The sequence below is a fragment of the Sturnus vulgaris genome, chromosome 2 (assembly GCF_052056855.1).
Source record: "Sturnus vulgaris isolate bStuVul1 chromosome 2, bStuVul1.hap1, whole genome shotgun sequence".
Lineage (NCBI taxonomy): Eukaryota > Metazoa > Chordata > Aves > Passeriformes > Sturnidae > Sturnus > Sturnus vulgaris.
This window is the reverse complement of record NC_142244.1, coordinates 38,295,774-38,318,869: the sequence shown is the minus strand read 5'-3', so window position 1 is coordinate 38,318,869 and position 23,096 is coordinate 38,295,774. Positions and strand designations below refer to the sequence as shown.

The 23,096-nt window shown below is 44.1% G+C and overlaps 1 protein-coding gene across 2 annotated transcripts in view; it reads right to left on the bottom strand.

Moving 5' to 3' along the window:
• Positions 1-9,626: 9,626 nt before the first annotated feature.
• RAB30 (RAB30, member RAS oncogene family) overlaps positions 9,627-23,096 on the bottom strand; it is a 40,590-nt gene continuing 27,120 nt past the window's right edge. Inside the window, exons 1-5 of one of the 2 annotated variants that reach the window (XM_088159289.1) lie at positions 19,668-19,686; positions 18,823-18,923; positions 17,372-17,455; positions 12,502-12,685; positions 9,627-10,758 (exon numbers count right to left, since the gene is read on the bottom strand). In XM_088159289.1, coding sequence (XP_088015415.1) covers positions 10,508-10,758; positions 12,502-12,685; positions 17,372-17,455; positions 18,823-18,915 — 612 coding nt within the window. In that variant the 5' untranslated portion in view covers positions 18,916-18,923; positions 19,668-19,686 and the 3' untranslated portion in view covers positions 9,627-10,507. Of the gene's footprint in view, positions 10,759-12,501; positions 12,686-17,371; positions 17,456-18,822; positions 18,924-19,667; positions 19,687-23,096 lie in introns of those variants that run through there. The other variant, XM_014875756.2, reaches the window with a different exon arrangement.

Genomic DNA, 23,096 nt, shown 5'->3' with positions numbered 1-23,096 from the left:
AGGTGAGAGCAGAAGTTGTAAGGGCTTTGCAAGCTGCTGCTGAGTTGCCCAGCTGAGCTTTAGCCCAGCAAATCAGCTTACCAAAACCACACCAGGGCTGCTTCAATCAGGGCAGGGCAGGGCTCCAGGATGAGGCCAAGTAAAAAGGCCTGGGCTTGTGCCTGCATTTACCAAATGCTGTGTCTATTGAAAATATTTTATGTATTGCAAATAAAATCCTACTTGATGAACCCTTGGGTCAAGTCGAAAAGGATGAAGAAATGTTGCCTGCCTGGAAATTATAAATCTGCATGTATAGCTTATATAGAAGAAATGAAGTGAAAGATTGCATTATTCATACCCAAATCACTGAGCATAGGAAAGGCAATACAGAAAAGGTTTTAAGCCATCATAACACTTGAAACCAGTTTTTTCTACTACAGCACATAATAGGGTACTGCAGTTATCATTGGCTCTTTAAGCACGCCCTTGTGATGAACTGGACAGATACCACTCAATCACCAGGAGTTAGAGCTGATCCAAGTGAGACACCAGAGACTCGATGCAGTAGCTGTGAGACACTGCCAGAGCTTCTACATCATATACCTGACAGCATCTTGACATGAAATGTTTGGTGCAGCATGAGCGATTTTTTTCAGCAGACAATTCATTCACATACTACAGTAAGTGATAGCTTTGGTGCAGGCTGATGTGATTATAATTATAAGCCTGTACAAAAAGACTAAAGCTCAGCATGTTTAATTCTGAGGGTAATAAAACTCCTGAAAATGCATACTGGGTTTGTGATTGATTCCTTGCGCATAGAAATCCATAAATCAAGACTAGATTTTAAATTAGGCAGGACTGTCTGTGCCATACCATTGAAATTAAAGCAGGGCACTCAGATCTCCTGTGCTTTGTGCAAGAGGACTGCACACAGAGTGAGAGCAAAAAGTATTGTTGTGTGACAGGCCCCTGTCAGCAAGATGACATCTTCTGGGCAGAGCTCCCCACATACTCGGTAGGGAGACTTTGACCATGAGAGGATGGAAAGGAGGCAGAAAAAGCTCTTTTGCTTTTGCTCCTGTAATCAGTCAGCCTTGCATTTCTTCCCCTGGGCAGCTTGTTCCCTTTTTGCAGGGAGCCTTTTTGTGCTCACATTCATTTCACCCTCAGCAAAGCCTGGCACAGGCTGTACCCTTGCTGCTACACCTGCTGAACAAGAAGAAGATTGCACATCCCACTGGTTAAATGTTCCTTGGAAGGAAGAGCTGCCACTCTTCACCTGCCCCTTACCTTTCCCCAGGAAGAGTTTGGTCTGTTTTCTCCACCCCCACAGGCAACACACTCCAGCCTTCCTCTCTTTCAGTAAATATTCACTTCCCAAGAGGTCTGAGCATCTGAAGGATATTTTCCTTCCCCTCCCTTTGCCTCATTCCTACCTAGAAGCATACAGGGACTTTTCCCTATCCAAATACCTCTCTGTTCTCTCACTGACTCAAATTGCCAGCTTCCTGGGGAAGGAAGAGCAGATGGTCCAGCCCTGATGTCAGACATTTACCAAGGAAGGAGCTTCAAGGTCAGTGGAAGAGGCAATAAAAGACACACCGTGTCTTCAGGCTTCACAGCTCGTTTCTCAGTCTAAGTGTTAGCAGGAGTCATCTTTGATGTGGGGCAGAGCACAGGGGAGGAAACCTGATCCCCAGAAGGAGTCAGAGCACAAGCTCTATGTATTTACCAAAAGACAAAAGGCTTAAAATGGGAGATCTTGTCCAAAAGGATTCAAGGCCGTGAGGAAGGCAGGTCACTGGGGAATTCCAGTGGAGTTCCATGAGAATGAAAACAGCAAGTTGAAGGATGAACAGAAGGAATGGCATTAAAAAAAAAAAAAGTGACTGGGTCAAAGAGCAAAAGACAGCCAAAGCATCCAACCATCACCCAACACTTAGCCTACACAAATCTGGCGTCTTGCTAGGACAAGAGTTTAACCTGCCACAGGCTTGCAAGGTCAGTGAGTGGATGGTGCCTCTGTCAAAGGCCACCCTCTAGTGCCTGATGCCGGCATTTCTTTGGCATTCCAAACCTCCATAATGTCTCCTACTTTGAGTATTTTTTTTTCTTCTACTGCAAAGGGACCTTGCTGCCACGGGCAGCAGCTCTACATCTGTTCTTCTTGTGAGGTCTCAGTGCTGCAAGAGCCTCAGTATGCCCAGCCCAAGCAGAAAATCCTTAGTAGTCATTCGTTTGCTGGTCTGATGTCAAATCATGTCAATTGAATGCCTCGTATTTAAGGCAACTTTGCTTTACAGTCCAAATCAAAACCCAAACAATTCAAACACTTTAAACACCAAGTGGAAAGGATTAAACATTTATTTACATACAGATACACATGTAAGCAATTTCTAAGTATAAAAAGGACATTACAAATAAACATGAAGCATCATACATTCATCATCCTGGTCAACCCAAAACACATTCCTTTCTCAAGCCCACTGTACCACACTTGACCACAAGAACTTAAAGAAGAGACAAGCCAAATGCTTCTGACAGTGAATGATTCACAGTTTGGTGATTTGCTAACACCTATACCCTTCCCAAAGACAGCACTACCCCACCAACGAGATCAATTGTCTGACCAGATGTAGTGCATTTTTTTCCACTGAAGTGGTTGTGCTTGATCAACGAAAAACACATCCTCTCCTCATTCTTCTGGCCAAATGTTTAGGAATCAGGGTTCTTGCTAAAATTCTGTACATTGTGCTAAATTCACAATTGTTGGGGAAAAGACAGCAGAGCTTTGTGGGAAAAACTCCAACACAGAAAATTCTTTTAATGCTGTGACTTCCCTGGCATGGAAATCACAAACAAAATGCTACTGTTAGTGCTTAAGCAGATTTTTAAACTACAATTCAAACAATAGTTGATGGTATAAAACATACTTTGTTCATGCTGTAAAAGAAATTACGTGCTTCAATGTTGATTTGATAGTAATCAAAGCTGAGGGTAATTCAGGTTTTCTCCTGAGAAAATGAAGATGCCTTTGTAGCATCTCTAAAAATTATCATAGCTTTCAGGAAAGAGGAAATGTTTTAGTCAAAAGTCTAAAGGTAACGCAGAGCATGACAAACTTGTCAGTTAGATAACATTACAAAGGGAAACAAGCCAGTAAACATAAGATTAAAATGCCTACTCAAAGTATTAATGAATTCAAATGAGAACTGGGTGAGTCTTTCTGTATAGATCAAAAGAAGTTTGAAAAAAACCTCATGATCTGCAAATTCACAGAACAGCCAAATATGTGCAGCAGAACAGAGCGAAGTGGAAATAAAAGAGCAGAAAGAGCCTTGTCCCATATTGACAGCTGAGTGACTGCAGCTGCTCCAATCTCAGGGTTTTGTTGTTTGTTTTTTTCCTTTTGTAAACAGCTGTGGAGAATAAAATGGATGTGACATATCTGCAGTGCATCTTATTATGCTAAAAACGATGGCGTATTTTAAACTACTTCCCTAATATCTAGAGATATACTTGTCACTCCCAATCAGCATAGTAACAAGCGCTGGGCTTGCTCCATACTCTCATTAGAGGGCCTTTTCTCCACTAAAATGTTGGCTTTGGGAGTTAGTTTTTCCCCCTTCAGTGCTGGCTGTGTGTGGGGGTGAGTGGTAACCCTTTATTCCCAACAGTCCTCAAGAGCTGAGGCAATGGCACTGCCTGAAATCATAGCAGCTCTCCCCACCACAGACCAAGAATTTTATTCCCCTTCTATTAAAATATAAAACCGGTATTCCTTCTGCTCTGCTTGCCCTTCTGTAAAGACTCAGCTGCCGGGACACTACATTTACTAAAGCTCCGTGCCAATGATGCAACCCCAGCCCTCGGAGACATTCACAGCACTCCCCCAGCGACAGCTCCTCCTCCACACCACCCCAAGTCTCACTGCATGGAGAGCAGCACCCACCTACTCACTACAGAGCAACTCATCTGCATCAAACTCCCATCAATTGTTAATGTCTCAATCTCTTTTATTGGTCCTGTAAGAAAGGAAGAATTCCTTCCAGTCCTGGCTGGAAGGGGCTTATTGAATTATTAACTTTATGTCCATAGTAAGAAGCTCAAAGTAGCACAGAAAATGAGCCTCTGATGCTCTTCTTTCTAACTAAAGCAGGAGTCAGATCCAAAGGTTCATGCAGTCAGATCATCCCTCCACAGTGCTTGAGGCATGAGCAGTAATTAGAGAAGAGCAGATTCATTGATGAGAGGTACTAGAGGAATCAAGCTCTGAGAAGTGCCGAGGTTTGCATTCATGTGACACCAGACACTCCAGAGCCCTTGACTACTGCCCATGAAAGCATAAGAATACTTTCAACATCCCCTTTACCCCAGGAAACCGTGCACAGCTAAAATCATGGCTGACACAGGTTTTGGCCATGTCATTTTTTGCCTGAGGACCAGGCATTCAGAAAATGCTCACCAGGGGCACCACCACCGTGTACTCATGAGTGTGCATGTCCTTGAGAATGTTATCCCAAGATAAGTAGAAGAGGAAAAAGCAAAGGTGCAAATGTAAAACTGGGATCTGTTTTTGAGTAATACTGTAGCACTGATTAGAGCTAAAATTATCTTCTGAGCTTACTGGAAAAGGATAACTTGTTCAAAATATGTGGTCACACCCACCAAGTCCTAATTGCAAGTTATTAATGTGAAAACAGAGACAAACTCCAAGTATTGTAAACCCAGCTCCTGTTCACCCAGATAGATAAGCTGAGCTGTTGACCCTGGCTGTGCTCTTAAAACCAGTCTAATTTTTCACTGACAACATTTACAGCCTAAATTACACTCATTGTCATCTCATTTTCTGCTTTTTGTTCTCTTCCCCCAGTTATCCCATTGACTGTATTTGACGGAGCAAGCTTTAGAGATGAGGCTTTTTTTCTGGATGTGTGGCTCCCACTTGGAAAGGAACACACACCTGTGACCCACATGGCAAAGATTTTACTTCTGGTTTAAGTTACAGCTCGTTCACATGAGAGGAAAGGTTGTGATGGCATCTGTGAGTGACGGCAGCTGGTGATCTATCCCAGCTGGACATGGTTCAGTGCAGCAAAGGCAACTTTGGGTCAGGTGAGTGAGGTGGTGATTAGAGGAGTAAGTCAGAGCAAGGCAGCGTGCTGCTTTGGGAGCCCTGCATCATGGTCAGTGTGACTACCCTGCTGTCTGCCTTCCCAGCCAAGACAAATCCTAAACTGAGGCAGATGTGAGATCAGTAACATTTATGGTACATTTAGCTACAGCTCAAGTGGATTATTGCATTTCAAAGACATCACCAGTTCCAGTTCCTCTGCTTAGGATGCACTACTTGCTTATAAGAAATCAAGCTATTGTTTCCCCACCATTCATCATCATATGACAATGTCCTTCAAAATTATGATCCTTGAACAGCAGCTACAAAAATTATTACCCACGGCAACAAGAGGATAGAACCGATGCAAGGAAAAAGGGTGATGTCAAACCCCAAATTTGTTGAGATAACAAGGTTTATAAAAAGAGGAAGAAAAGATTTTGATTTAACAGGGTTTTCACTACTAGAATTGATTAAGTATTTCCTTTGGCTCCAGATGGTTTTCTGGTGAGCCCTTATGTACAGAGATATTTAAAAAAGGACAGAGTTTCCATACTTGCTCAGTGGGGATTGACAAAGTATCCTCTAGAAACATCCTTTTCTAACTGAATTAACTTAAAAAAGGACTTTGTTGACAGGGTTGGTAGGAGCCAATCACAAAAGAATGCAGAATGTCAGACTAACTTTCAAAGCAAACCTTTAGGAAAGCCCAGAGCAATCAAAATCGAATCCATAGATGCAATTTTAAAAGAGGATAGGATGGAAAAAATCCTGAGTACGTGGAACCATCTCTTTACTTGCACTTTCTACTCCAGAAAGTCATCTTTCCATTACAGAAATGGCTGTAGCATTCGTTCTGCCCCACAGCCAGGAGAGGGTTTCTGTGACAGTGTCTCCAGCCATATCTGACCCCAATGGCACCACAAGTTCCCAAAGGGCAGCATATCCTGCATGTTTGCTCAGGCTGTTTCAATAGCTGGAGAATTTCACCTATTTCCCAATTGAATTCAGTCTCTGACTGCAGGAATCATGCCATCTCAACGTTTCAGCCTGATTTACAGACAGTCCTTCATACTGAGAAGTGGAAAAGCAGCTGAATAAACAGTGATCCTTAGGGATAACAAACAAGGCAAAACCCAGTGGATTTGACTCTAACTAACTGCATCCCTTGTCAGCAAAAGCTCTGGAAAGCCTGTTGTCCCATGTGCATGCACCCACCGTGCTTCTGCATTGCTAACTTCGACTTTCCCTCTTTTCAAATCACTGTCTCCTGTGTCAGCCCCAGTCTGCTGCTGTTATTACTGATGCTGAAGGAATTCGATAGCCATTAACTGCTAAACCTAGACTAGCAGGAGCCAACTGTTACCAGTACAGCCATCTCCAAAAAAACACAAACAGCACCAGCAGGCTGACAGATTTTAAGGGCTGTTTCATGTGTTCTACAGCAAAGAACAAAGTATCTTGCCTGATAATTTGTCATGTGCAGTTTTCATTAAATAATGATCACAGAACCATTTAGCACTCAGCACAAATATGTGTCTGACTGCACACTCAAATAGCTTATCTGGAAGTCAAATCAAAACTTCAGGGTTCAAGGTAGGAAGAGGCACCCAGCATCCCCTTTCTTTACCGAGCTCATAATTTCACTTTTTCCACCTTATTTCTTTGACCTGAAGGGGTTTTTTTGATTTGGTTTTTTTTTTTGTCCCATAGCCCTTTCATGGGGGAACACAAATATGGACAAAAGGGAGTCATGGCTTGTCTCAGCAAACTCTCAGTGTCAACACCCAGTGCAAAACTTCACAGCAAGTACTTCACACCCAGTGATCTGAAGCACTGAATGTTTGGTGGTTTACTCAAGATCAGCCTGACTGAATCAGTGGCTCCCACTGGAAATCAGAGTTTAGGCCATCCAGATTTCAGATATGCTTCTGTTAATCTCTGCAAACAGGCTTGCTAGATTAAGCAAACATCTGTTGATCATCCAGTATTGGCTTCTGCTTGGACATAATCATTGTGCTAAAAATATCATGAAAGGGTCTTATTACAGGACTACTACAAAATTAACATTCAGCCAGAAATAAGATTACTTCATGGCTGTGAATATATCACCCCCAAAACACATTCAAAGCCAGCAACCATACTAAAAGCTTGGCTCTTGTGATAGTAGAGAACATTCCCAGTCAAATTTGGCCCCGTTATATCAATTCTGCATGGGTATTGAATACTTTATCCAGCAAGCATCACAAGGCTTTTACTGACAGTTCTCTCAAAAATCTAGCAAGGTGTTTATTTGGAGAGCTGATTATCACATAGTTGGGACTTTTTGTTTTTCAAGACTCTGCAGTTGAAAAAGTTCCTCTTCCAGCTGGGAAGCCTTCAGCAGTGAATCAAACTGTAGAAGAGAAGCCCTCAGTGCTACAAGGAATGTTTGGCTCTATGCACTACAGAGATATTCAAAGGTGCACAAAAGTAACTCCAGTAAAGGAATTACTACAATAAAACACCACTTCTTCAACAACAGGCATGTTTGCAAACAGCAGAAAGAGAGGCGAGTTTTAAACTACAACTTTACATGGTTTATGACTGTGTAAAAAGCATTGCACATACCACCATTGTTTCCTTTCAGCTTTTTAAGTCTACGCAGAATAAACACTGAAAGGAATCAGTTCAAATTTGACTGGAGGAGTCAGGTCAATCACTTGAACACCAGCCCAACCACAGCACTCCACCCTGCCACAAAAGCACATCACTGTCTGGAGATGGAGTCCTTACACAAAGATTCACTAGCAATAAAAAGAACTGGTGCTTTGAGGTTGCTAGTAGGTAGCTAGTCTCCAAAATAGTCACCTACAGATTAGGAAAGCACTGAGAAAAGATTTAAGCTTCTAGAAATCTCCGAGTAAATATCCAAGAAAATAAAGTTAGCAGTTTCTGCTATTTGACCAGCTCAGTTTGTTCAGTCATGTTCCAGCTCCAGAAGTGATGCATTTATAGTGCTACTCGGCAGGGATGAAGAGTACCTGCCCAGCTTTGACCTTCTGGAACCCAGGCTGAGTAACCCATGGGTGTTTATTGGGCAGTCTCCTTCCTCCCTGATGAAGCTGATCAAAGAGCCCTGCCCTATTTGTTATCAATTATATGCTGATAAGTCCAGCTTCAGGGAGTAAGAGCTACTACAAATTAAATATACATGGTATTGATTTTTAACTTGAGTGTTACCTGCCATGGAACACTCTGAGCCCCCCAGCTCTAAAGAACTACCTAAGAGCTCAGGAGAATCAGCTGTCTTGGATTTGGGTGCCCTTCAGAAGCTCAAATGAAGCTGCTTTTGGCAATTTGGGAAATGCTCAAGAAGAGACTGCTCTTCAGCACAGGCTGTGTCACATGGTCCAGCACAGCAGAAGCCACCAAGTCCCACACATTTCCAAATCCTCCAGATTACATGAGCAGAGACTGAAATGGACCAGAGCAGAGCAGCAGATGACGCGTTCCCCAACATCTCACACTTACAGAAGCTCTTTGCTAAATGTTACCTAAATGACAAGCTTCATACCAGTTTCTACATCTTCCTTTTACCACTAGTCATAAAAATTACCTAAAAATAGCAAAAAAATATTAAAAATGGCCATATGACAAACCAATCCCCCCTCTCTCTGACACAGAGTCAACTCCCCATTACATATCAAAGGCACAACATGATATAACCCAAAGAAATCTTTCCAGGAAACAAAAAAAAGCATTTCAAAATGCCTCTTTTAATTGCTATTTTTTTCAAGAAGTACTTACTGACAGCTTTTTATGTCAATACAAAAGCTCTGTTACAATCTTCAGTAAAAGCCAAATAATACTAAACTGATTAAATTGCAGCATATCACAGCCATGTAATTGCCAGGAGAGATTTATCCAGATTAGCTACACTGAACTCAAACTCCTAAACGTAATGGTTATGTGCGCATTCACTATCTTCTGGTTTCGCTTCCATGCCGACGTGTAAATGTGCAATGCATTGTATGGCACTAGAGGTGGAGTGACATCACAGACTCCAGGGTGCTTCCACTTCAGAGGTTCTGCAGAAAGAAGTTACAGGTACCAGATTTCGGGATTAAGGGTATAAAGCATCGGGTAAATAAAATGACTCTACAGCCCTGAACCTAGAAGCTACCCTAGCAGAAAGACTGGATGCCAAGAAGAGACCTTCGAGAGCACCTTTGAGAGCAGTTCCACGAGGTGAGAGCTGGATGGGGCAGACATGGAAGGACACCACTTGCAACCCATTGCTATTTCCACTTACCATCAAACAAACCCTCTACAAATTTGTACTCCTGCCTTCCAACAAGAGCTGTGTCTAGAGGCTTTGTTTTGTTTTTCAGCTGGACACATTGCAGACTGCCAGGTCAGACTGTGCTTCCTTTGAACCCTTATATACCATCTGTGCACGCATAAGACTTTGGGCATGGCTGGTGCACTTTTTTTAATCTTTCCCAAGGCTAACTTTTTACATCAGGACATGACTAATTAGAGGAGGAATGGTTAATTTATTTATTTTTATTTCTGGAAAGTCTTTTCATCCTTTGTCGGATACCAAAGAAGCACACAGTCCTTTCCCACTATGTTTAGGCCTAGAAAAAGAGGTAATGAGATTTTTTTTATTTTTATGAACAGTGCTTATTAGTGTTTTTTTCCTAACCAGTCTAAGTTACACATTCAGAAGACAGTAATGTGGTAAGACTACATTTGGCCTATGGAATATTTGCTGAACTGCTAGCACCAAAGGGAGCAACTGAGCCATATCCATGTCTTCTTCAATCTCGAGAATGCTGCTATATGTAACTTTTTTGTTTATTCCATGTTCATGAAAGTGCCTGTAGATGAGAGACATAACACTATTTCAAACACCAGAGTCCTCCATGAAGATGCAGACATTATGTACACATCCTAAGAGCCCGCTTGCTGACAGCCCAGAAGATTGCCAGTGTAGCCCAAGGTCAGCATTCATTGTAGCGTTTCTTCTTACTTTGTTTTACTTTAAAAAGGATCAAACACGTTGTTCTGTAAGAGCGATTTTGATCTCTTAAGTATCTTCAAGAAAGGCTGGTCTACTCTCCCACGAAAGGAAACAAAACAGCTCATGTTCTGCATTACACGAAGCACTTGTGCAACTCTTCGTTTTCCAACCTGCTCCACAGACTGCAAGAAAAATGAAATTTAAACCCTGTTGTATTCTGCTACATTGCCATGCAGCTGGAGCCATCAGCCTGCCGTGTTTCCAGGACTGTAACCTGACTCTGAGTAAGCCAGATGGGTCAGACTGGCAGGAATTCCTTCAAGTAGATAAATCCCAGCACAGAAAAAAAAAAAAAAAATCCACTTGGCCCATGGCAGAAGGGGCAATCACGTGCCAGCTCTTTAATTAAAATTACAGCAAGTCAAGTAGCTGATACTTTTCCCTTCTCCTGGTAAGGGGGATGAGACATTGTTCACAAGAGTGTTCTGTCGTGCCTCGCTGATCAACCGGCAGGCCAAGTCCAGGAAGAGTTTTTCCACATTATCCGATTCTTTTGCTGACGTTTCCAAATAGTACATGTCCTGTGCTTCAGAAAACTCTGCAGCTCTTTGCTGGGAGACTTCCCTCTTATCAGCTAAATCAATCTTATTACCTGCATTGATAAAATATTTTAGAAAATGAGTTAATTTGATTTCAAAACCAAGAGAAACTGAGGTCTATAAAGGATAAATAAGTTTGGTTCGATATATGTATGTAAGTCCTAGTGCTTACTCTCCCCTCAAAATAATGGATTCCCTGAAACACCCAAGTTCATTTAATATCAGTTCATGTAATGAAATATGAAAAAAGCCAGTTTGCTTTAATTTAGCGCTGGCATGGAAGGAAGGTTCCCTATTTTAACATTCCAGTTTAGGACTTGGCTGTGGAGACTGGAAGAGGGATGGGCTTGAGGGGGCACTTGCAGAGTGAGGTGGGGCAGGAGACCAATCCTTTGGTTCAGAGAGATCTGTTTAGCAGAGAGTTGATTAAAGCCTCGAGCAAGCATCTGATATGATTATACACTATTAAGCATCTGATATGATTACACACTATTGCTGGTCACTTAACTTCAAACGTGATGTTTCTGCCATGAATTAATCTTACAATGAACATAACAGACCAGGACCTGCAATAACTGGCTGCTCTGTCCATAGACTTAGCACGTTCAGAAGGAAACATCTCCTGGCCCCACTCCTACCAGCAATTTTGTGAGAGCTGGTGGGAGGAAAAGGTGGTGTTTCCACCAGTAAGCCTTGTCTCATTGCCTTCCCCATATCCAATATCTCCTCCTTTCCCAATAAAGCAGTGTCTTGGACCCACTACCTGCACTGAAGTTACCCTTCTAAACAGATTATTGCTCTGTACAAGAGATTTATGGGTGTCACCAACTTCAAAGGGTGTGTTATGACTAAAATATGATTTATATGTTGTGCTGTAGATGCTAGCAATTAACTTAATGTTCACTGAAAAAAAATCAATGTACATTTGTTAGTCATTCATTAATTATTTCTGTACCCTTTCTACCCAGGCCATACTCATGGAATATGAATTTCTTGTATGGAAGCTCTATAAACTCCACAGTTCACTTGAAGTAGCACTGGGGAATGTTAAACTCAAAAGATTTCTTTTCCTTTAAAATACACTTTTAGACACCTCTTACAATGACCTAGATTTTTTTATTTAAATAGCAAACTATTAAAGGTGACACTGTAGCATGAAACTTCTTAACTTTCCCCAAGTTATTTTTCCACTGTTCTTTATATATTCTCGGACCTTTAAAAGCCAAGTCCCAACCATGAGATGCTGAAAGCAGAGCATGGAAAAGCACTGGTAGGCAAAATAACCTTCGCCTTGCTTGTAGCAGACAGATGGCCTGAGGTCTGTTTTGCCTTGTGTTGAAGCTCTGCAGATTAATATAACATTTACTTGTTTATTTTTAGTTTCCCTAAAATCCATGCAAGAACATCCAGTTTTCCAGCTCTGCCCCAGCTATAGATACTATGATCCACCCAACCATCACGTCCTGATGTGGTTCCCAGATCCTGACCACTGGAGACAAGACTGGCTGTACCACATGTATGGAGTAGAGCAAGACATCACCAGTTCGAGCAGATCCCAACATATTTGTAGAGATCTGAGCTTGCAGTCACAAGGGGAGCTGCTCTATTCTTAGCTTGGTGGTAACTGCACCATCTACACTTCAGGCCGGTGGGAAGCAAGCGTCCCCCTCTGCACGCAGTGGCCTTAGACCCAAACCAGGACCACACCTCTGGAGGCGGCCGTGGCAGCCTGAACACCACTTGGAGCATCCCTGGGGCTGTCTGCAGAGGGAATGCTCCGGGCCCCGGTGGCTTACCCACGAGCACGGTGATGACCTTGTTGCTGGCGTACTGCTCGATCTCGCGCAGCCACTCGGGCAGGCAGCGGAAGGACTCCTCGCAGGTGATGTCGTAGGTGAGGATGAGCGCGTTGGCGCTGCGGTAATAGCTCTGCGTGATGGAGCGGAACCGCTCCTGCCCCGCCGTGTCCCAGATCTGCAGCTTTTGCCACAGAGAGGCAAGGAACGGTGGTACAAGGAAGAAAAACAAACAAACAAAAAGTTATTTAATTTTTTTATATTTCATAGCAGCACCATTTTGACCTAAAAAAATCCCCTTCGGGATAAAACCAATGCTGGGAAAGCACTTTGCTCTCCTCCCTCTGGCTTCCCTTCCCCCAGCGTTATTTGTTTCTGTTCCTGCACTTGTGGATTGAAATGCAAGGCACAGAGTCAGCTGGCACTGTGGCCGACAGCCCTGGAAGCTGCAGGTCTGTCAGCTTCCATGAAACTTCTAGCATCTCCCTCTGCAGTGGGCAGAACTGCTAGCCTGGAGAGACTAGAGGGAGAAAGTCACTTCTCTCGGCCCTGAAAGCCAACAACAGCAGCTTCCATTCACAAGAAGGAATAAGAATGCCTCTCCTCTAGCTCATGGAGCTGGTTGCAGTCATCCAGAGACAATGGAGTGATGGATCGAAAGCACAGGATTGAAGAAGGAGCTCAGCTGAAGGCTTATCTAAGGTTTGGAACACATTTCCTCTCTACAGCTTCAGCCATCTCATCCAGCTACTTACTATTTGCATTCCCAAAATGTAGAATTGGCTACATCACAGAATCCTAAAGTGATCAGAGTTAGAAGAGACTGTCTAGTTACAACCCTCCTGCCATGGGGCAGGGACACCTTCCACCAGACCAGGCTGTTCAAAGCCCTATCCAGCCTGGCCTTGAACACTTCCAGGGATGGAGCATCCACAACTTCTCTGGACAGCCTTTTCCTGTGTCTCACCACCATCAAAGAACTCATGAATGTTTGCCAATCCCTCTGAATCCACAAAGACAGCATTTCCCAATACAAACTACACTTATACTGGATTTTTATTTTGACCAGCTGATATTTTTTAGTGGGTCATCAAAACCTCAATTCTTCAAAATGGAAGTCTAAGAAAAACATCCATGATTAACATAATTTCAAGATAAAAGAGTATTTCTCTGCTTCAGCTTTTATTTTTTTAAAGCACCTCTCCCTGGAATTAAAAATGTGGAAGGATGATTTCTAGCCAAAATCCTGTGTACTTTGGAAAGAAAAAGGTAAAATATTTGAGATTTTTTCCATATATTCAGCAGCCTGTACAGAGAAAATCTTATTCTTGCGCAGCCACTCATCATAAATATGTTAGTTTGAAATGAAAGCTCCCAGTAGCAGCTTTTACATGTGGGGTATAATTTTTTTGGGGAAAAAAACCCACTTTTTTTTGCAGAGAAAGTAATTGTGGCTGGCTCACAGCTTCTGGGCACCTTTGTGCTTTAATCTCTTGGTATAGTTGTACTTAAACGGCTGAACCTGGTATTTATAAAGTGACATACAAAACCATAAGTGAAATTACTTGCACACGAAAACTAGATAATGAATGAGTCCTTGTTAAAACAAACCGGCCTCCAAACTCTGGCAGATGGAAAGATACAGATAATTCTGTTGTTTCTCAGCTGTTTCCCAGGAAAAACATTTAATCACTGTCTACTGGTTAACTCCAGCTTATGTTCTGCCTTTATTGAGAAGATCTTTAAATTGATAAAACCTTGATGTGAATATGTTCTGCCATCGCTTTAATCTAAGAGACATTGGAAGCAGAAGAGGTTGTGCTGGGGAGAGCAGACATGAGTGCTGGATGCAGAAGGCAGGGAAGAGCCTGTCTCTTGATCTTACAGCCACCAATAAACCCTTCCTGCACCCAAAATGCACATCTCTCACTTTCCCTCGCTGGTCATTTCTCTCAGAGTATTTCACAGCAACTATTCTATTTGTACAATTTTTTTCCCCCCAGAATAACCAAAGGACAGTGTCTGACTCAGCCTGCAGAAAATCTAGGTGCTTATTTTCTTGGTGTCAGCTGATGCTTCCCGCCCTCCCAACACTTGCACACATATTTATCTTTCCACCAAGTCCATATAGCACAGCCCTCTGCTTGCAGCACTGAGGATGCTTAGCTTCGACCAGCATGGCAACTGCTATCTGCTTTGCTTCAATTTGTGGGCTCTCTTGGAACAAGTGCTGCACATATTTTTTGAGTTTATTGGAAGAAGCCAAGCAGATCAAAATCCCCTCTCAACTGCACAGTGCTCTCTCAGCTCATTGGGCAGTGATGTTTGGTAGCTGCTCATATCAGGAAAAGCTTGCACACAGCTTTCATACTATAGAGTCCCTCTCCACTGACGTTATAACGCTATTTTGAAAGCCGAAAATTATTTTTCCCCAGAAATCTGTAACTTGTTTTTAAGTCTGAAAACTCTTTTGGCAAACAGCTCTGCTCCCTCATTCTGGATCCCAGCAGACATGCAGAGGATGCCCAGCATAAAGGCAAGAGAGTCATGACTTGGGCACTGCTAAATGAGCTAACAGCCAGAGCAGCTCTGTTCTCTGACTCATTCCTTCTTTCCCCTCTCATTAAATGTTTATTCTCACAAGCACTGCTTACTCAGAGTTTTGGCTACAAGACCACTGAAAGAAACCTGTTTGCCTTCCAGACTCCAGAAGGCTCATTGCAATGCCCGAGTGTATCATACTAAGCTCCCACCAAGGCTTGGTCACTGAAACTGAGCTCCAGCAACTGCAATTTACTGCACTGGTGGAGGCAGGAGAAGAACTTTAGAACCCACCATTGGCCATGTGAAATATAGCAGATACACCGGATAGCATTTGCTAAGGCTCTGTGACACACAATCCTGCCCCAAGGTGATTCAGAGAGGACATCAGACATTTGCAGGGCAGCAGAGACTTTTCATTTAGCTTGCAGAACTTCCCTGAACCATCCTTGCCCCTGAGACAGCTCATACCGGCACAACTGCTTCCAATATTCTCTTAAGAACTTTGCACCTCAGTCCAAATTAGTCTTAAGACAGGATTATATCACAGGAGCAACACTTCAAACGCAGACAAATCCTGAGGGTAAGTTCACCAGTACAAACCCCACACCTCATACACAAGTGATGTTCTAAAGGCTCCAGCAGAATTTGACAGAGAACCAGATGCTTGAAAAGGAGAGCTGTCTGAAGCGGATGGGATTCATGTCCCCCAGGACTGCTTTTCTCCCTCTAATGATTAGGACAGTTTTGAGGCCGCTGATTTAAATTCTATATATAAGAAAGATTACACCATTTACCAGCTCAGATCTTCTGAATTGCTTCATTGGAGCTGCTTTTGGCTTAGAGAAATATCTCTGCTGTCTGAGGAGCCTGGCACAAGCAGCATTGGTGTCCTGGCCAGCCCTGCTGATGAGCATCACAACCAGCAAGCTGAGCACCAGCACCACCTGGGCCACCCATTACCCTCACTGCTGCCCTGCCTGCTGCTCTGGCCCACCTGCACAGCCACCTGTGAAGTATAAACTTGGTCTTTACCAGGTGAAGGATTTTCTACCTCTTTTCCTTCACCTCCTCAGGTGGGAAGGTCTGGTGGAGCAGCACCCCTTCCCATAGGTTTGTAAGCTCCTCACACAGCACGGTCACAGCTTGCTGACAAGACCATGGCTCTTAAAATACATCCTAAACTTAGCAACACAACACCCTATTTTCTTCTTAAAACCCCTCTGTGGTGCTGTGGTACAGGTAAAAAAAATCCCCAGGGCTGAAAATCTGCCCAAGTCCACTGTTTCCATCCCATCACTTACACAAGCTTAAGAACAGGTCTCAGTGTCACACCCAACCACTGCCACACTGGTGTCACTCCTGCATTTGCTCACTATTGGGTTTGATAAAGACAGCAAGGGGGAAATCGCTGGTTTTCACTTTGATACCTCTGAATTTCATGCAGGCAGAGTAAATCCAGGAGCAGCTCAGGGACCATGGATACCTTGATATTAGAGGCTCAAATAACTGTACTTTTTTCTCATCTCAGATACCCCAGCAGCTCAAGTGAAACCTCTACTAATGAACAAAGTGGTAGCAGCCAACATTTCTGGGCTCTGGAACCCAACCATGGACCCCATTAAAGCATGAGATTGGCCTCCAATCTCACGCTTTGTGTATTTTGGCCCAGGCAAAGCAGCTCTCTGCCAAGTGATGTTCAGGCTCAGTTAGGGAGTCAGCTCAGGACAAGGACAGTTTCCCAGTAGGTTCCACCCTATTTTAGAGGGTGAAAGAGTTAAAAATATGGAGAATTTTGCCCTTTGCAGTTCAACCTGTTGGCTGAAACACAGCTACTGTGATGAACTCTGCGTCTCCCAAAACCATAACTTGGCAGAAGTGGAAGATGAGCCTTCGTTGTGCACACAAGTCCAGATGTCTGTTCTCCCCAATGGCCATCTTGGGAGCTCACAGAAGACTTTCCTCAAGCACATCCCAGTGGGAATGCAACAAATTTCTGCTTACCAGAAACACAGTGAGAAGAGGCTGCACTGAAACACTTTGGGCTTCCTCAATCTGAGCCAGGCATAACCTTATTGTCTCCTAAGCAAGGACAACAGTTTTGCAAGGTCTCCCTGTTCCATTTTCTCCCCTCCAGTAGGCTCACTGTTACAATCCTGCTAGTAATGGTGGACAGGGGCACACTGATTGTTAGACCCTGCATTGCCCAAGCCATGGCAGACAGCTCTGACCTTCCTTGAGTGTCTTCCAGCAGTGGAAGGGCTGCAGCAAGAAACCTCAGCTATGGCACTGCCACATGAATTTACACTTTAAATCATCAGGCTCCTACCTTTACTTTTTCACCGTTTATCTCCACAGTTTTAATCATAAAGTCAACCCCAATCGTGGCTCCTTGCCCTGGTGGGAAAAGGCCCTGGAAAAAAACAAGGGTTTGATTAAATTTATTTCTACAACAAGAGAAAAGTCTCACCGGGTGCCAATCCTCATCCTTTTCCATCTTTAAAACTATTTATTCAGTATTCCCTTCCCATAACATTTAGTTCCATCACATTGAGAGTGTGACTGTTCCCCAGCATGAAGGTTATCATAAATTCAACCCTGTTGTGTTTTCCCTGCCTTATACATCCCTAGTTATGCACCGAAGTCATTTACTTCAGAGGTAGGAATACAAGAAAAGGAGGAAAAAAGAGGGGGAAGGCCCTTCTGTACAGTTGGAAGAAGCAGGGGAAGGGTGAGGACCTTCCATCCTACTTCTCAATGCATCTAAAGATGTGTGAACGTCTTTGTGGGATGAGATGCATTTGCAACCTCATGCCTTCCCTTCTCCCTCCACATCACCCTATGGCACCAATAGGCATTTCTGGCAGGTCTCCACAATGGGGTCACACCTCTGCACAGCATTTCGGGAGCAAAGCACAGAGCCAGCCATCACCAGTGCCGCAGCAATGGCAAGGGACAGTGCAATGCTGGTGGTATTTGATTGCAGCACAATCAGAAAGGAGCTGCAACAAACTAAATGAGAGCTTTCTGATTTCTGGTCTACCAAGTCCTGTTGATTTGGGGGCACATCCATCCCCTACAGCAGCTGTGCTGCCAAGGAACAAGCAGCAGAAGTTGCCAAAGATTTTTGCTGTTAACCTTTCGGAGGTATGACTAGCTTTATTGCCACATGTTTTTGTAGAGCATCTAAAAATCACTACAGCTTCAAAGCTAAAATTATCAGCAAAGGGGAAAATTGCTGACAATTCCTAGTGGAGAGTACAACCAAAACTCCACAACTCGTGCTTTATGATGCATCATGCAAAGTCTTCCCTTGGCCTGGATCATAAGGGCTATTCTGACACACAAAAAAACCCAAACATCGGACTGACAGCTCAGGATCCAGATTATTTATTTAGTAATGACAAGTAACTCAGAGCACTTTGTGCAGCAAAGTCTGGGGAGGAGACCAGGGAATGTGTTGGTCTTATAATGGTCCAGAACACCACCAAAACAGGAGGAGCTCTCCCAGTGGTTTTCAGAGGGGACTTTCCACCTTCAGAGGGATGAGGTTTCTCTAACCCAAACTCCAGCAGAGAGCCAGGTGCAGCATTAGATACAGATGTGCTGCTTGTGCCCGTGTGTCACTGCATGCGATGTACACACCAAGGGTGTGAACATCAAAATGCTCTGGAGCTGTGACACTGGCAGAGCCCTCAGTGCAGAGCACAGGCTCCACGCTCCCATACCAGTGCTGTCCCCATCCCAACACTCCACAACCCAAGAGCTGGGCAGCCTTACCTGAGTGAAGCGACGGACTAAGCAGGTCTTCCCCACCCCGGCGTTGCCGATCAAAACAATTTTGAAGAGGAAATCATAATCTTCCATACTCATTTACGCAGCTGCAAGAGAGACAGAGAGCACAACACTGTGTGAACCAAGCTGGTGGGGACAAGCCCTTTTATCCCTGCTGAACTTTATTACTCCAAATACTCAGAACAAAGGTCTCTTGGCACACACATGGCTCCTCAGATAAGGGAGAAGAGCACTTTTCACTCTGAGCCGGGGCATCCACGTAGTCAAAGTCAGCTGCTGTGAAACCTCAGCCCCATTTTGGCTCTTGTGCAGTCTCACCTGGCTGCCCACAAGTTAGCTGGTTTCCAGCTTTCCAAGCAGTGCTCCACAAACCTGAGACACTGATTCCTAGATGTTCTCAAATATTTGCTTTGCTTTTAACTACATCTCCAAAGGACAGCATGGACTTTGTCACATTGTCTGAGGGGATCACATAATTTACTCCTATTAGGGAAATATCCCAAACCACACCATGAGCTCCTCCAGGAGCACACTGGGTACACACAGAGCAAGGTTTGGGCACACACGAGGGCAGAACAGGTAGGGGACTTCATTTTAAAACAAGAGCAGCAGTGCTTGCCTTAAAAAAGGAAGGGCTCATGTGCTAAAAGTGTAGTGAAAAGTAGGGCAACAGACAATCTGAAGTATGAAAGGTTTTTAGAAGAGGAAAAATAATAGATGTTATTAGGAATATTACTACTCTGATAATTTTCTTTAGTTTTGTGAGGAATCTTGAGATTGCTCAAATGGGAAGTGAACAGAGAGGAGTTTAGGAATTATCCAGCACACACCATGTCCAACTCCAAGCTCCTTGGCAGGATGCAGAGACTGGTATTTCAACAATGTCACAGAAGACAGGCAGGGCTGCCCACACGGGGGAAGATCCACATGGCTTCCTACACCACTCACAGCACAGGGAGGACCAAACAGACAAATGCAGAGCTGAGCTGCTGACAAATCATAAGGGATGAGCATCCACACCTCCATCTCCAGTGCTCCCAAGGGTGCTGCCAACACTGGGCCCAGAAAAGGGGTCTGTAACTCCAAAGAAAGCAACAACGGCCAGAAGACATTCAGCTTTTAGGCAGAAAGAAAAACCCAGAGACAAGGAAGCAAAGGACAGTGTCCAAATCTAGCTATCCAGGAGGATCCAGGTATTACATAAGGCATCAAAGACCAGTCCTCAAGATAGCAGAAAAGAGACAGATTTACACACCATCAGTTCAGATACCATGTAAGGCAAAACTGAACATCAGTACCTCACCCACCAGTACCTATAGATTAGGTAAAGAATGAGGTGATAAAGATGGTCAGTATAACAGAAGTATGGGGCAGATGGGTGGGGAATGGGGGGAAAAATGTATTATGAAAGTGCTATCCTCAGTAAATCCCTAGATTGCTTAGAGGATTTTTTTAGAGCTGATGAAGGGAGTAAATGCAGTCTTGGTTGAATGAGGAACCAGCTTCTCATGCTCAGTCCAAAGTCAGGGTGCTGTCTTCCCACTGTCATTGCAACACACCAGAAGGCTCCAGGTACAGACTCCAGCCCCACCAAACAGCTGAGATAGGCTTAAGTCAAACAATCAGAGAACACAAGATAAAGCTGAGACAGTCTGTTTCTGCCTGGCAGGGAACATTGAAACAGTTCTCCAAGCAGCACCAAGAGTCTGGTGGACCTGAGGGCAAAAGGAGGTGGAAGACTGACTCAGCTGCTTCACATCTAGGTGGCCTTTGGCCTTTCCAACAGCCTAAAAAAAGGGTAACCACACCAATTAGTGACTAATGAGCTGCATCACATCAGCAGATGGTTAGTAGGAGCACAGCTGAGTCACTGCACAGACATGTCACTTCAACTGGGTCACTTCACCCAGGTCAGGAACACAGTGCAGCACAGTGCCACCAAACAGCAGCAGCTGGAGATATCCTGAGGATGCTCTGACTTCACCTTGCTCCAACACACGAGCCCTTGCAGATCCTTCCTCTCTTAGTAGAGTGAGAGAGTGGGACCTTAAAAAACAGCCCCCCAAAAAGTGCCCTTTTTTATTTTCTGGGGCTCTTACATTGTGTAATCGTTTCATGTCTCTGTGTCTGGCTTTCCCAGCTTGGGACTGGGTAACAAAAGTAGTATGAAACACACATTGACAGTGCTCTTACATGAAGACTAAATGTTAACAAAGTTTCGAGGTTTCACACTAGCTTCTGCCATGTAGAAAAACATGATCATCCACTAAAAGCTATTTCAAGACTAATGATACTCACACAGCACTGCATAATTATTCCTGGGATTCTTCATACCCCAGAGGGTATGCTCCACCCAGAGAGGCTTCAGTTCCATTACTTGCACCCTAAACAATCCAAAATTCAAATTTATCTTCTTAGGAAGCTTAAAAATAAACTTTCTCTGCAGATCTTTGAGGTCAGAAATGCTAAATGGCTCAGACATACCCTAGAGTTATGTCTGATCCCCTTCATTAGACTCCAAGACTAATCATATGTGATAATGACCCCAAACGAGAACTGAAAGATGAGCCAAGACCATAAAACAACCCATGCAATGATGAGATGAAGTGCCAGAACTGAAGAGATACAAGAAGTCAGGGCATGGGAAGGGAGAAAGGGAAGGAAGCAGCAAGAGTGAGCAGTGCTTAGTGAGGCAGAGTGGGCACAAGAAGCTGACCATCTATCACCCCACTGGAGTTGCTCCCTCTGAGTGCACACACCACCCCAGCACGCTGTCAGTGCTGGACACACAGACACTGCACCGACCACATTACGAAATCCTCTCCTCCTGCACGCCAAGCGACCTTTGCTGCTGACTCAGGCTCACACTGCCCTCCCCTCTCCCCAGAGATGGATGTGTCTCAACCTCTACCCCACTTACCACAGCTGGGGGCTGTGCGCCTCAGTAACACAGCACATTGAATTACATGCTTGAAAAAAAAAAAAAAAACAAAACAAACGCCGAGCACAACTTCTCTATTTTTGTTTTCTTGGGTTTTTTGGTGTGGGTTTCGGTTTTTCTTCCCCTCTCTTTTCTTGGGTTTGCAGGTGCAAGGCTCTGCCTCACATCCCTGCAGTAGTTTGAAGTGTTCAGGATGCAGCTGCCTGGCCCACTCTGAGGAAGAGACAAGACCCTGCAGCGAGGGCAGGAGATGGGATGCCAGTCCATGCCTCAGCCACCTCTCACCACATTCATTTAAATCACAAACACTACACCACAGAGACGTGCCCTGTCATGAGATGAAGCAGGAGTAGAGCCCAAAGCTGGCAGCAGGGCAGAAAATTTGGTTTCACAGCTGTTTTTCCCCAAGGCAGTTTATGCAGCTGGCATCCCAACCAGCCTCCGTGGGCTGTTCCTGCCAGCCTCACACAGGATCAGTTTTGTGGGGTTTTATTTCAATTGTGTCACTGCTCTGCTTCACTCCATCATGCAACCCCACACATGGTCACTCTGGACAGAACAAGAGGCCAAGAGGGATAAATCGAAGCAGGGCAACCACCTGGAGAGGTGGGAATGCAGCTGAAGGACAGCAGGACATGTTTTAAACTTAGCTAGTTTTCACAGATTCATAGAATCATTAAGGTTGGAAAAGACCTCTAAGATCATCGAGTTCAGCACTGCCAAGTCCACCACTAAAGCATTTCTCTAACTCTCACATCTACATGTTTTCCAAACACTTCCAGGAATGGTGACTCCACCACTTCCCTGAGTAGACTGTTCAAGTGCTTCATCCCTCTTTTAGTGAAGAAATTTTTCCTAATACCCAATCTAATTCCCCCCTGATGCAACTTGATTCTTCCTCTCATCCTACTGCTTTTCACATGAGAGATGAGAGAGGAGACCAACCTCTACTTCACTACAACCTCCTTTCAGGCAGTTGCAGAATGAGAAGGTCCCCCTGAGCCTCCTTTTCTCCAGGCTAAACAACCCCAGCTCCCTCAGCCACTCCTCATCAGACCTGTGCCAGACCCCTCATCAGTTCCATTGCCCTTCTCAGGACATGCTCCAGAACCTCAGTGTTTCTCTGTTTGGGCAAGACTGTGCAATAAATACTCTCAATATTCTCCAGTTATTAATTACAATTCAACCAAAAGACTGGCGAGATCCACCCAAACCAAAAGCACAAGGACCAGAGACTTTCACCTCTCCTTCTCTCACCCAAACTTGTACAAACAAGTTCCTGCCCCCATGGAGACACCTGAAAATGGAATGCAGAAAC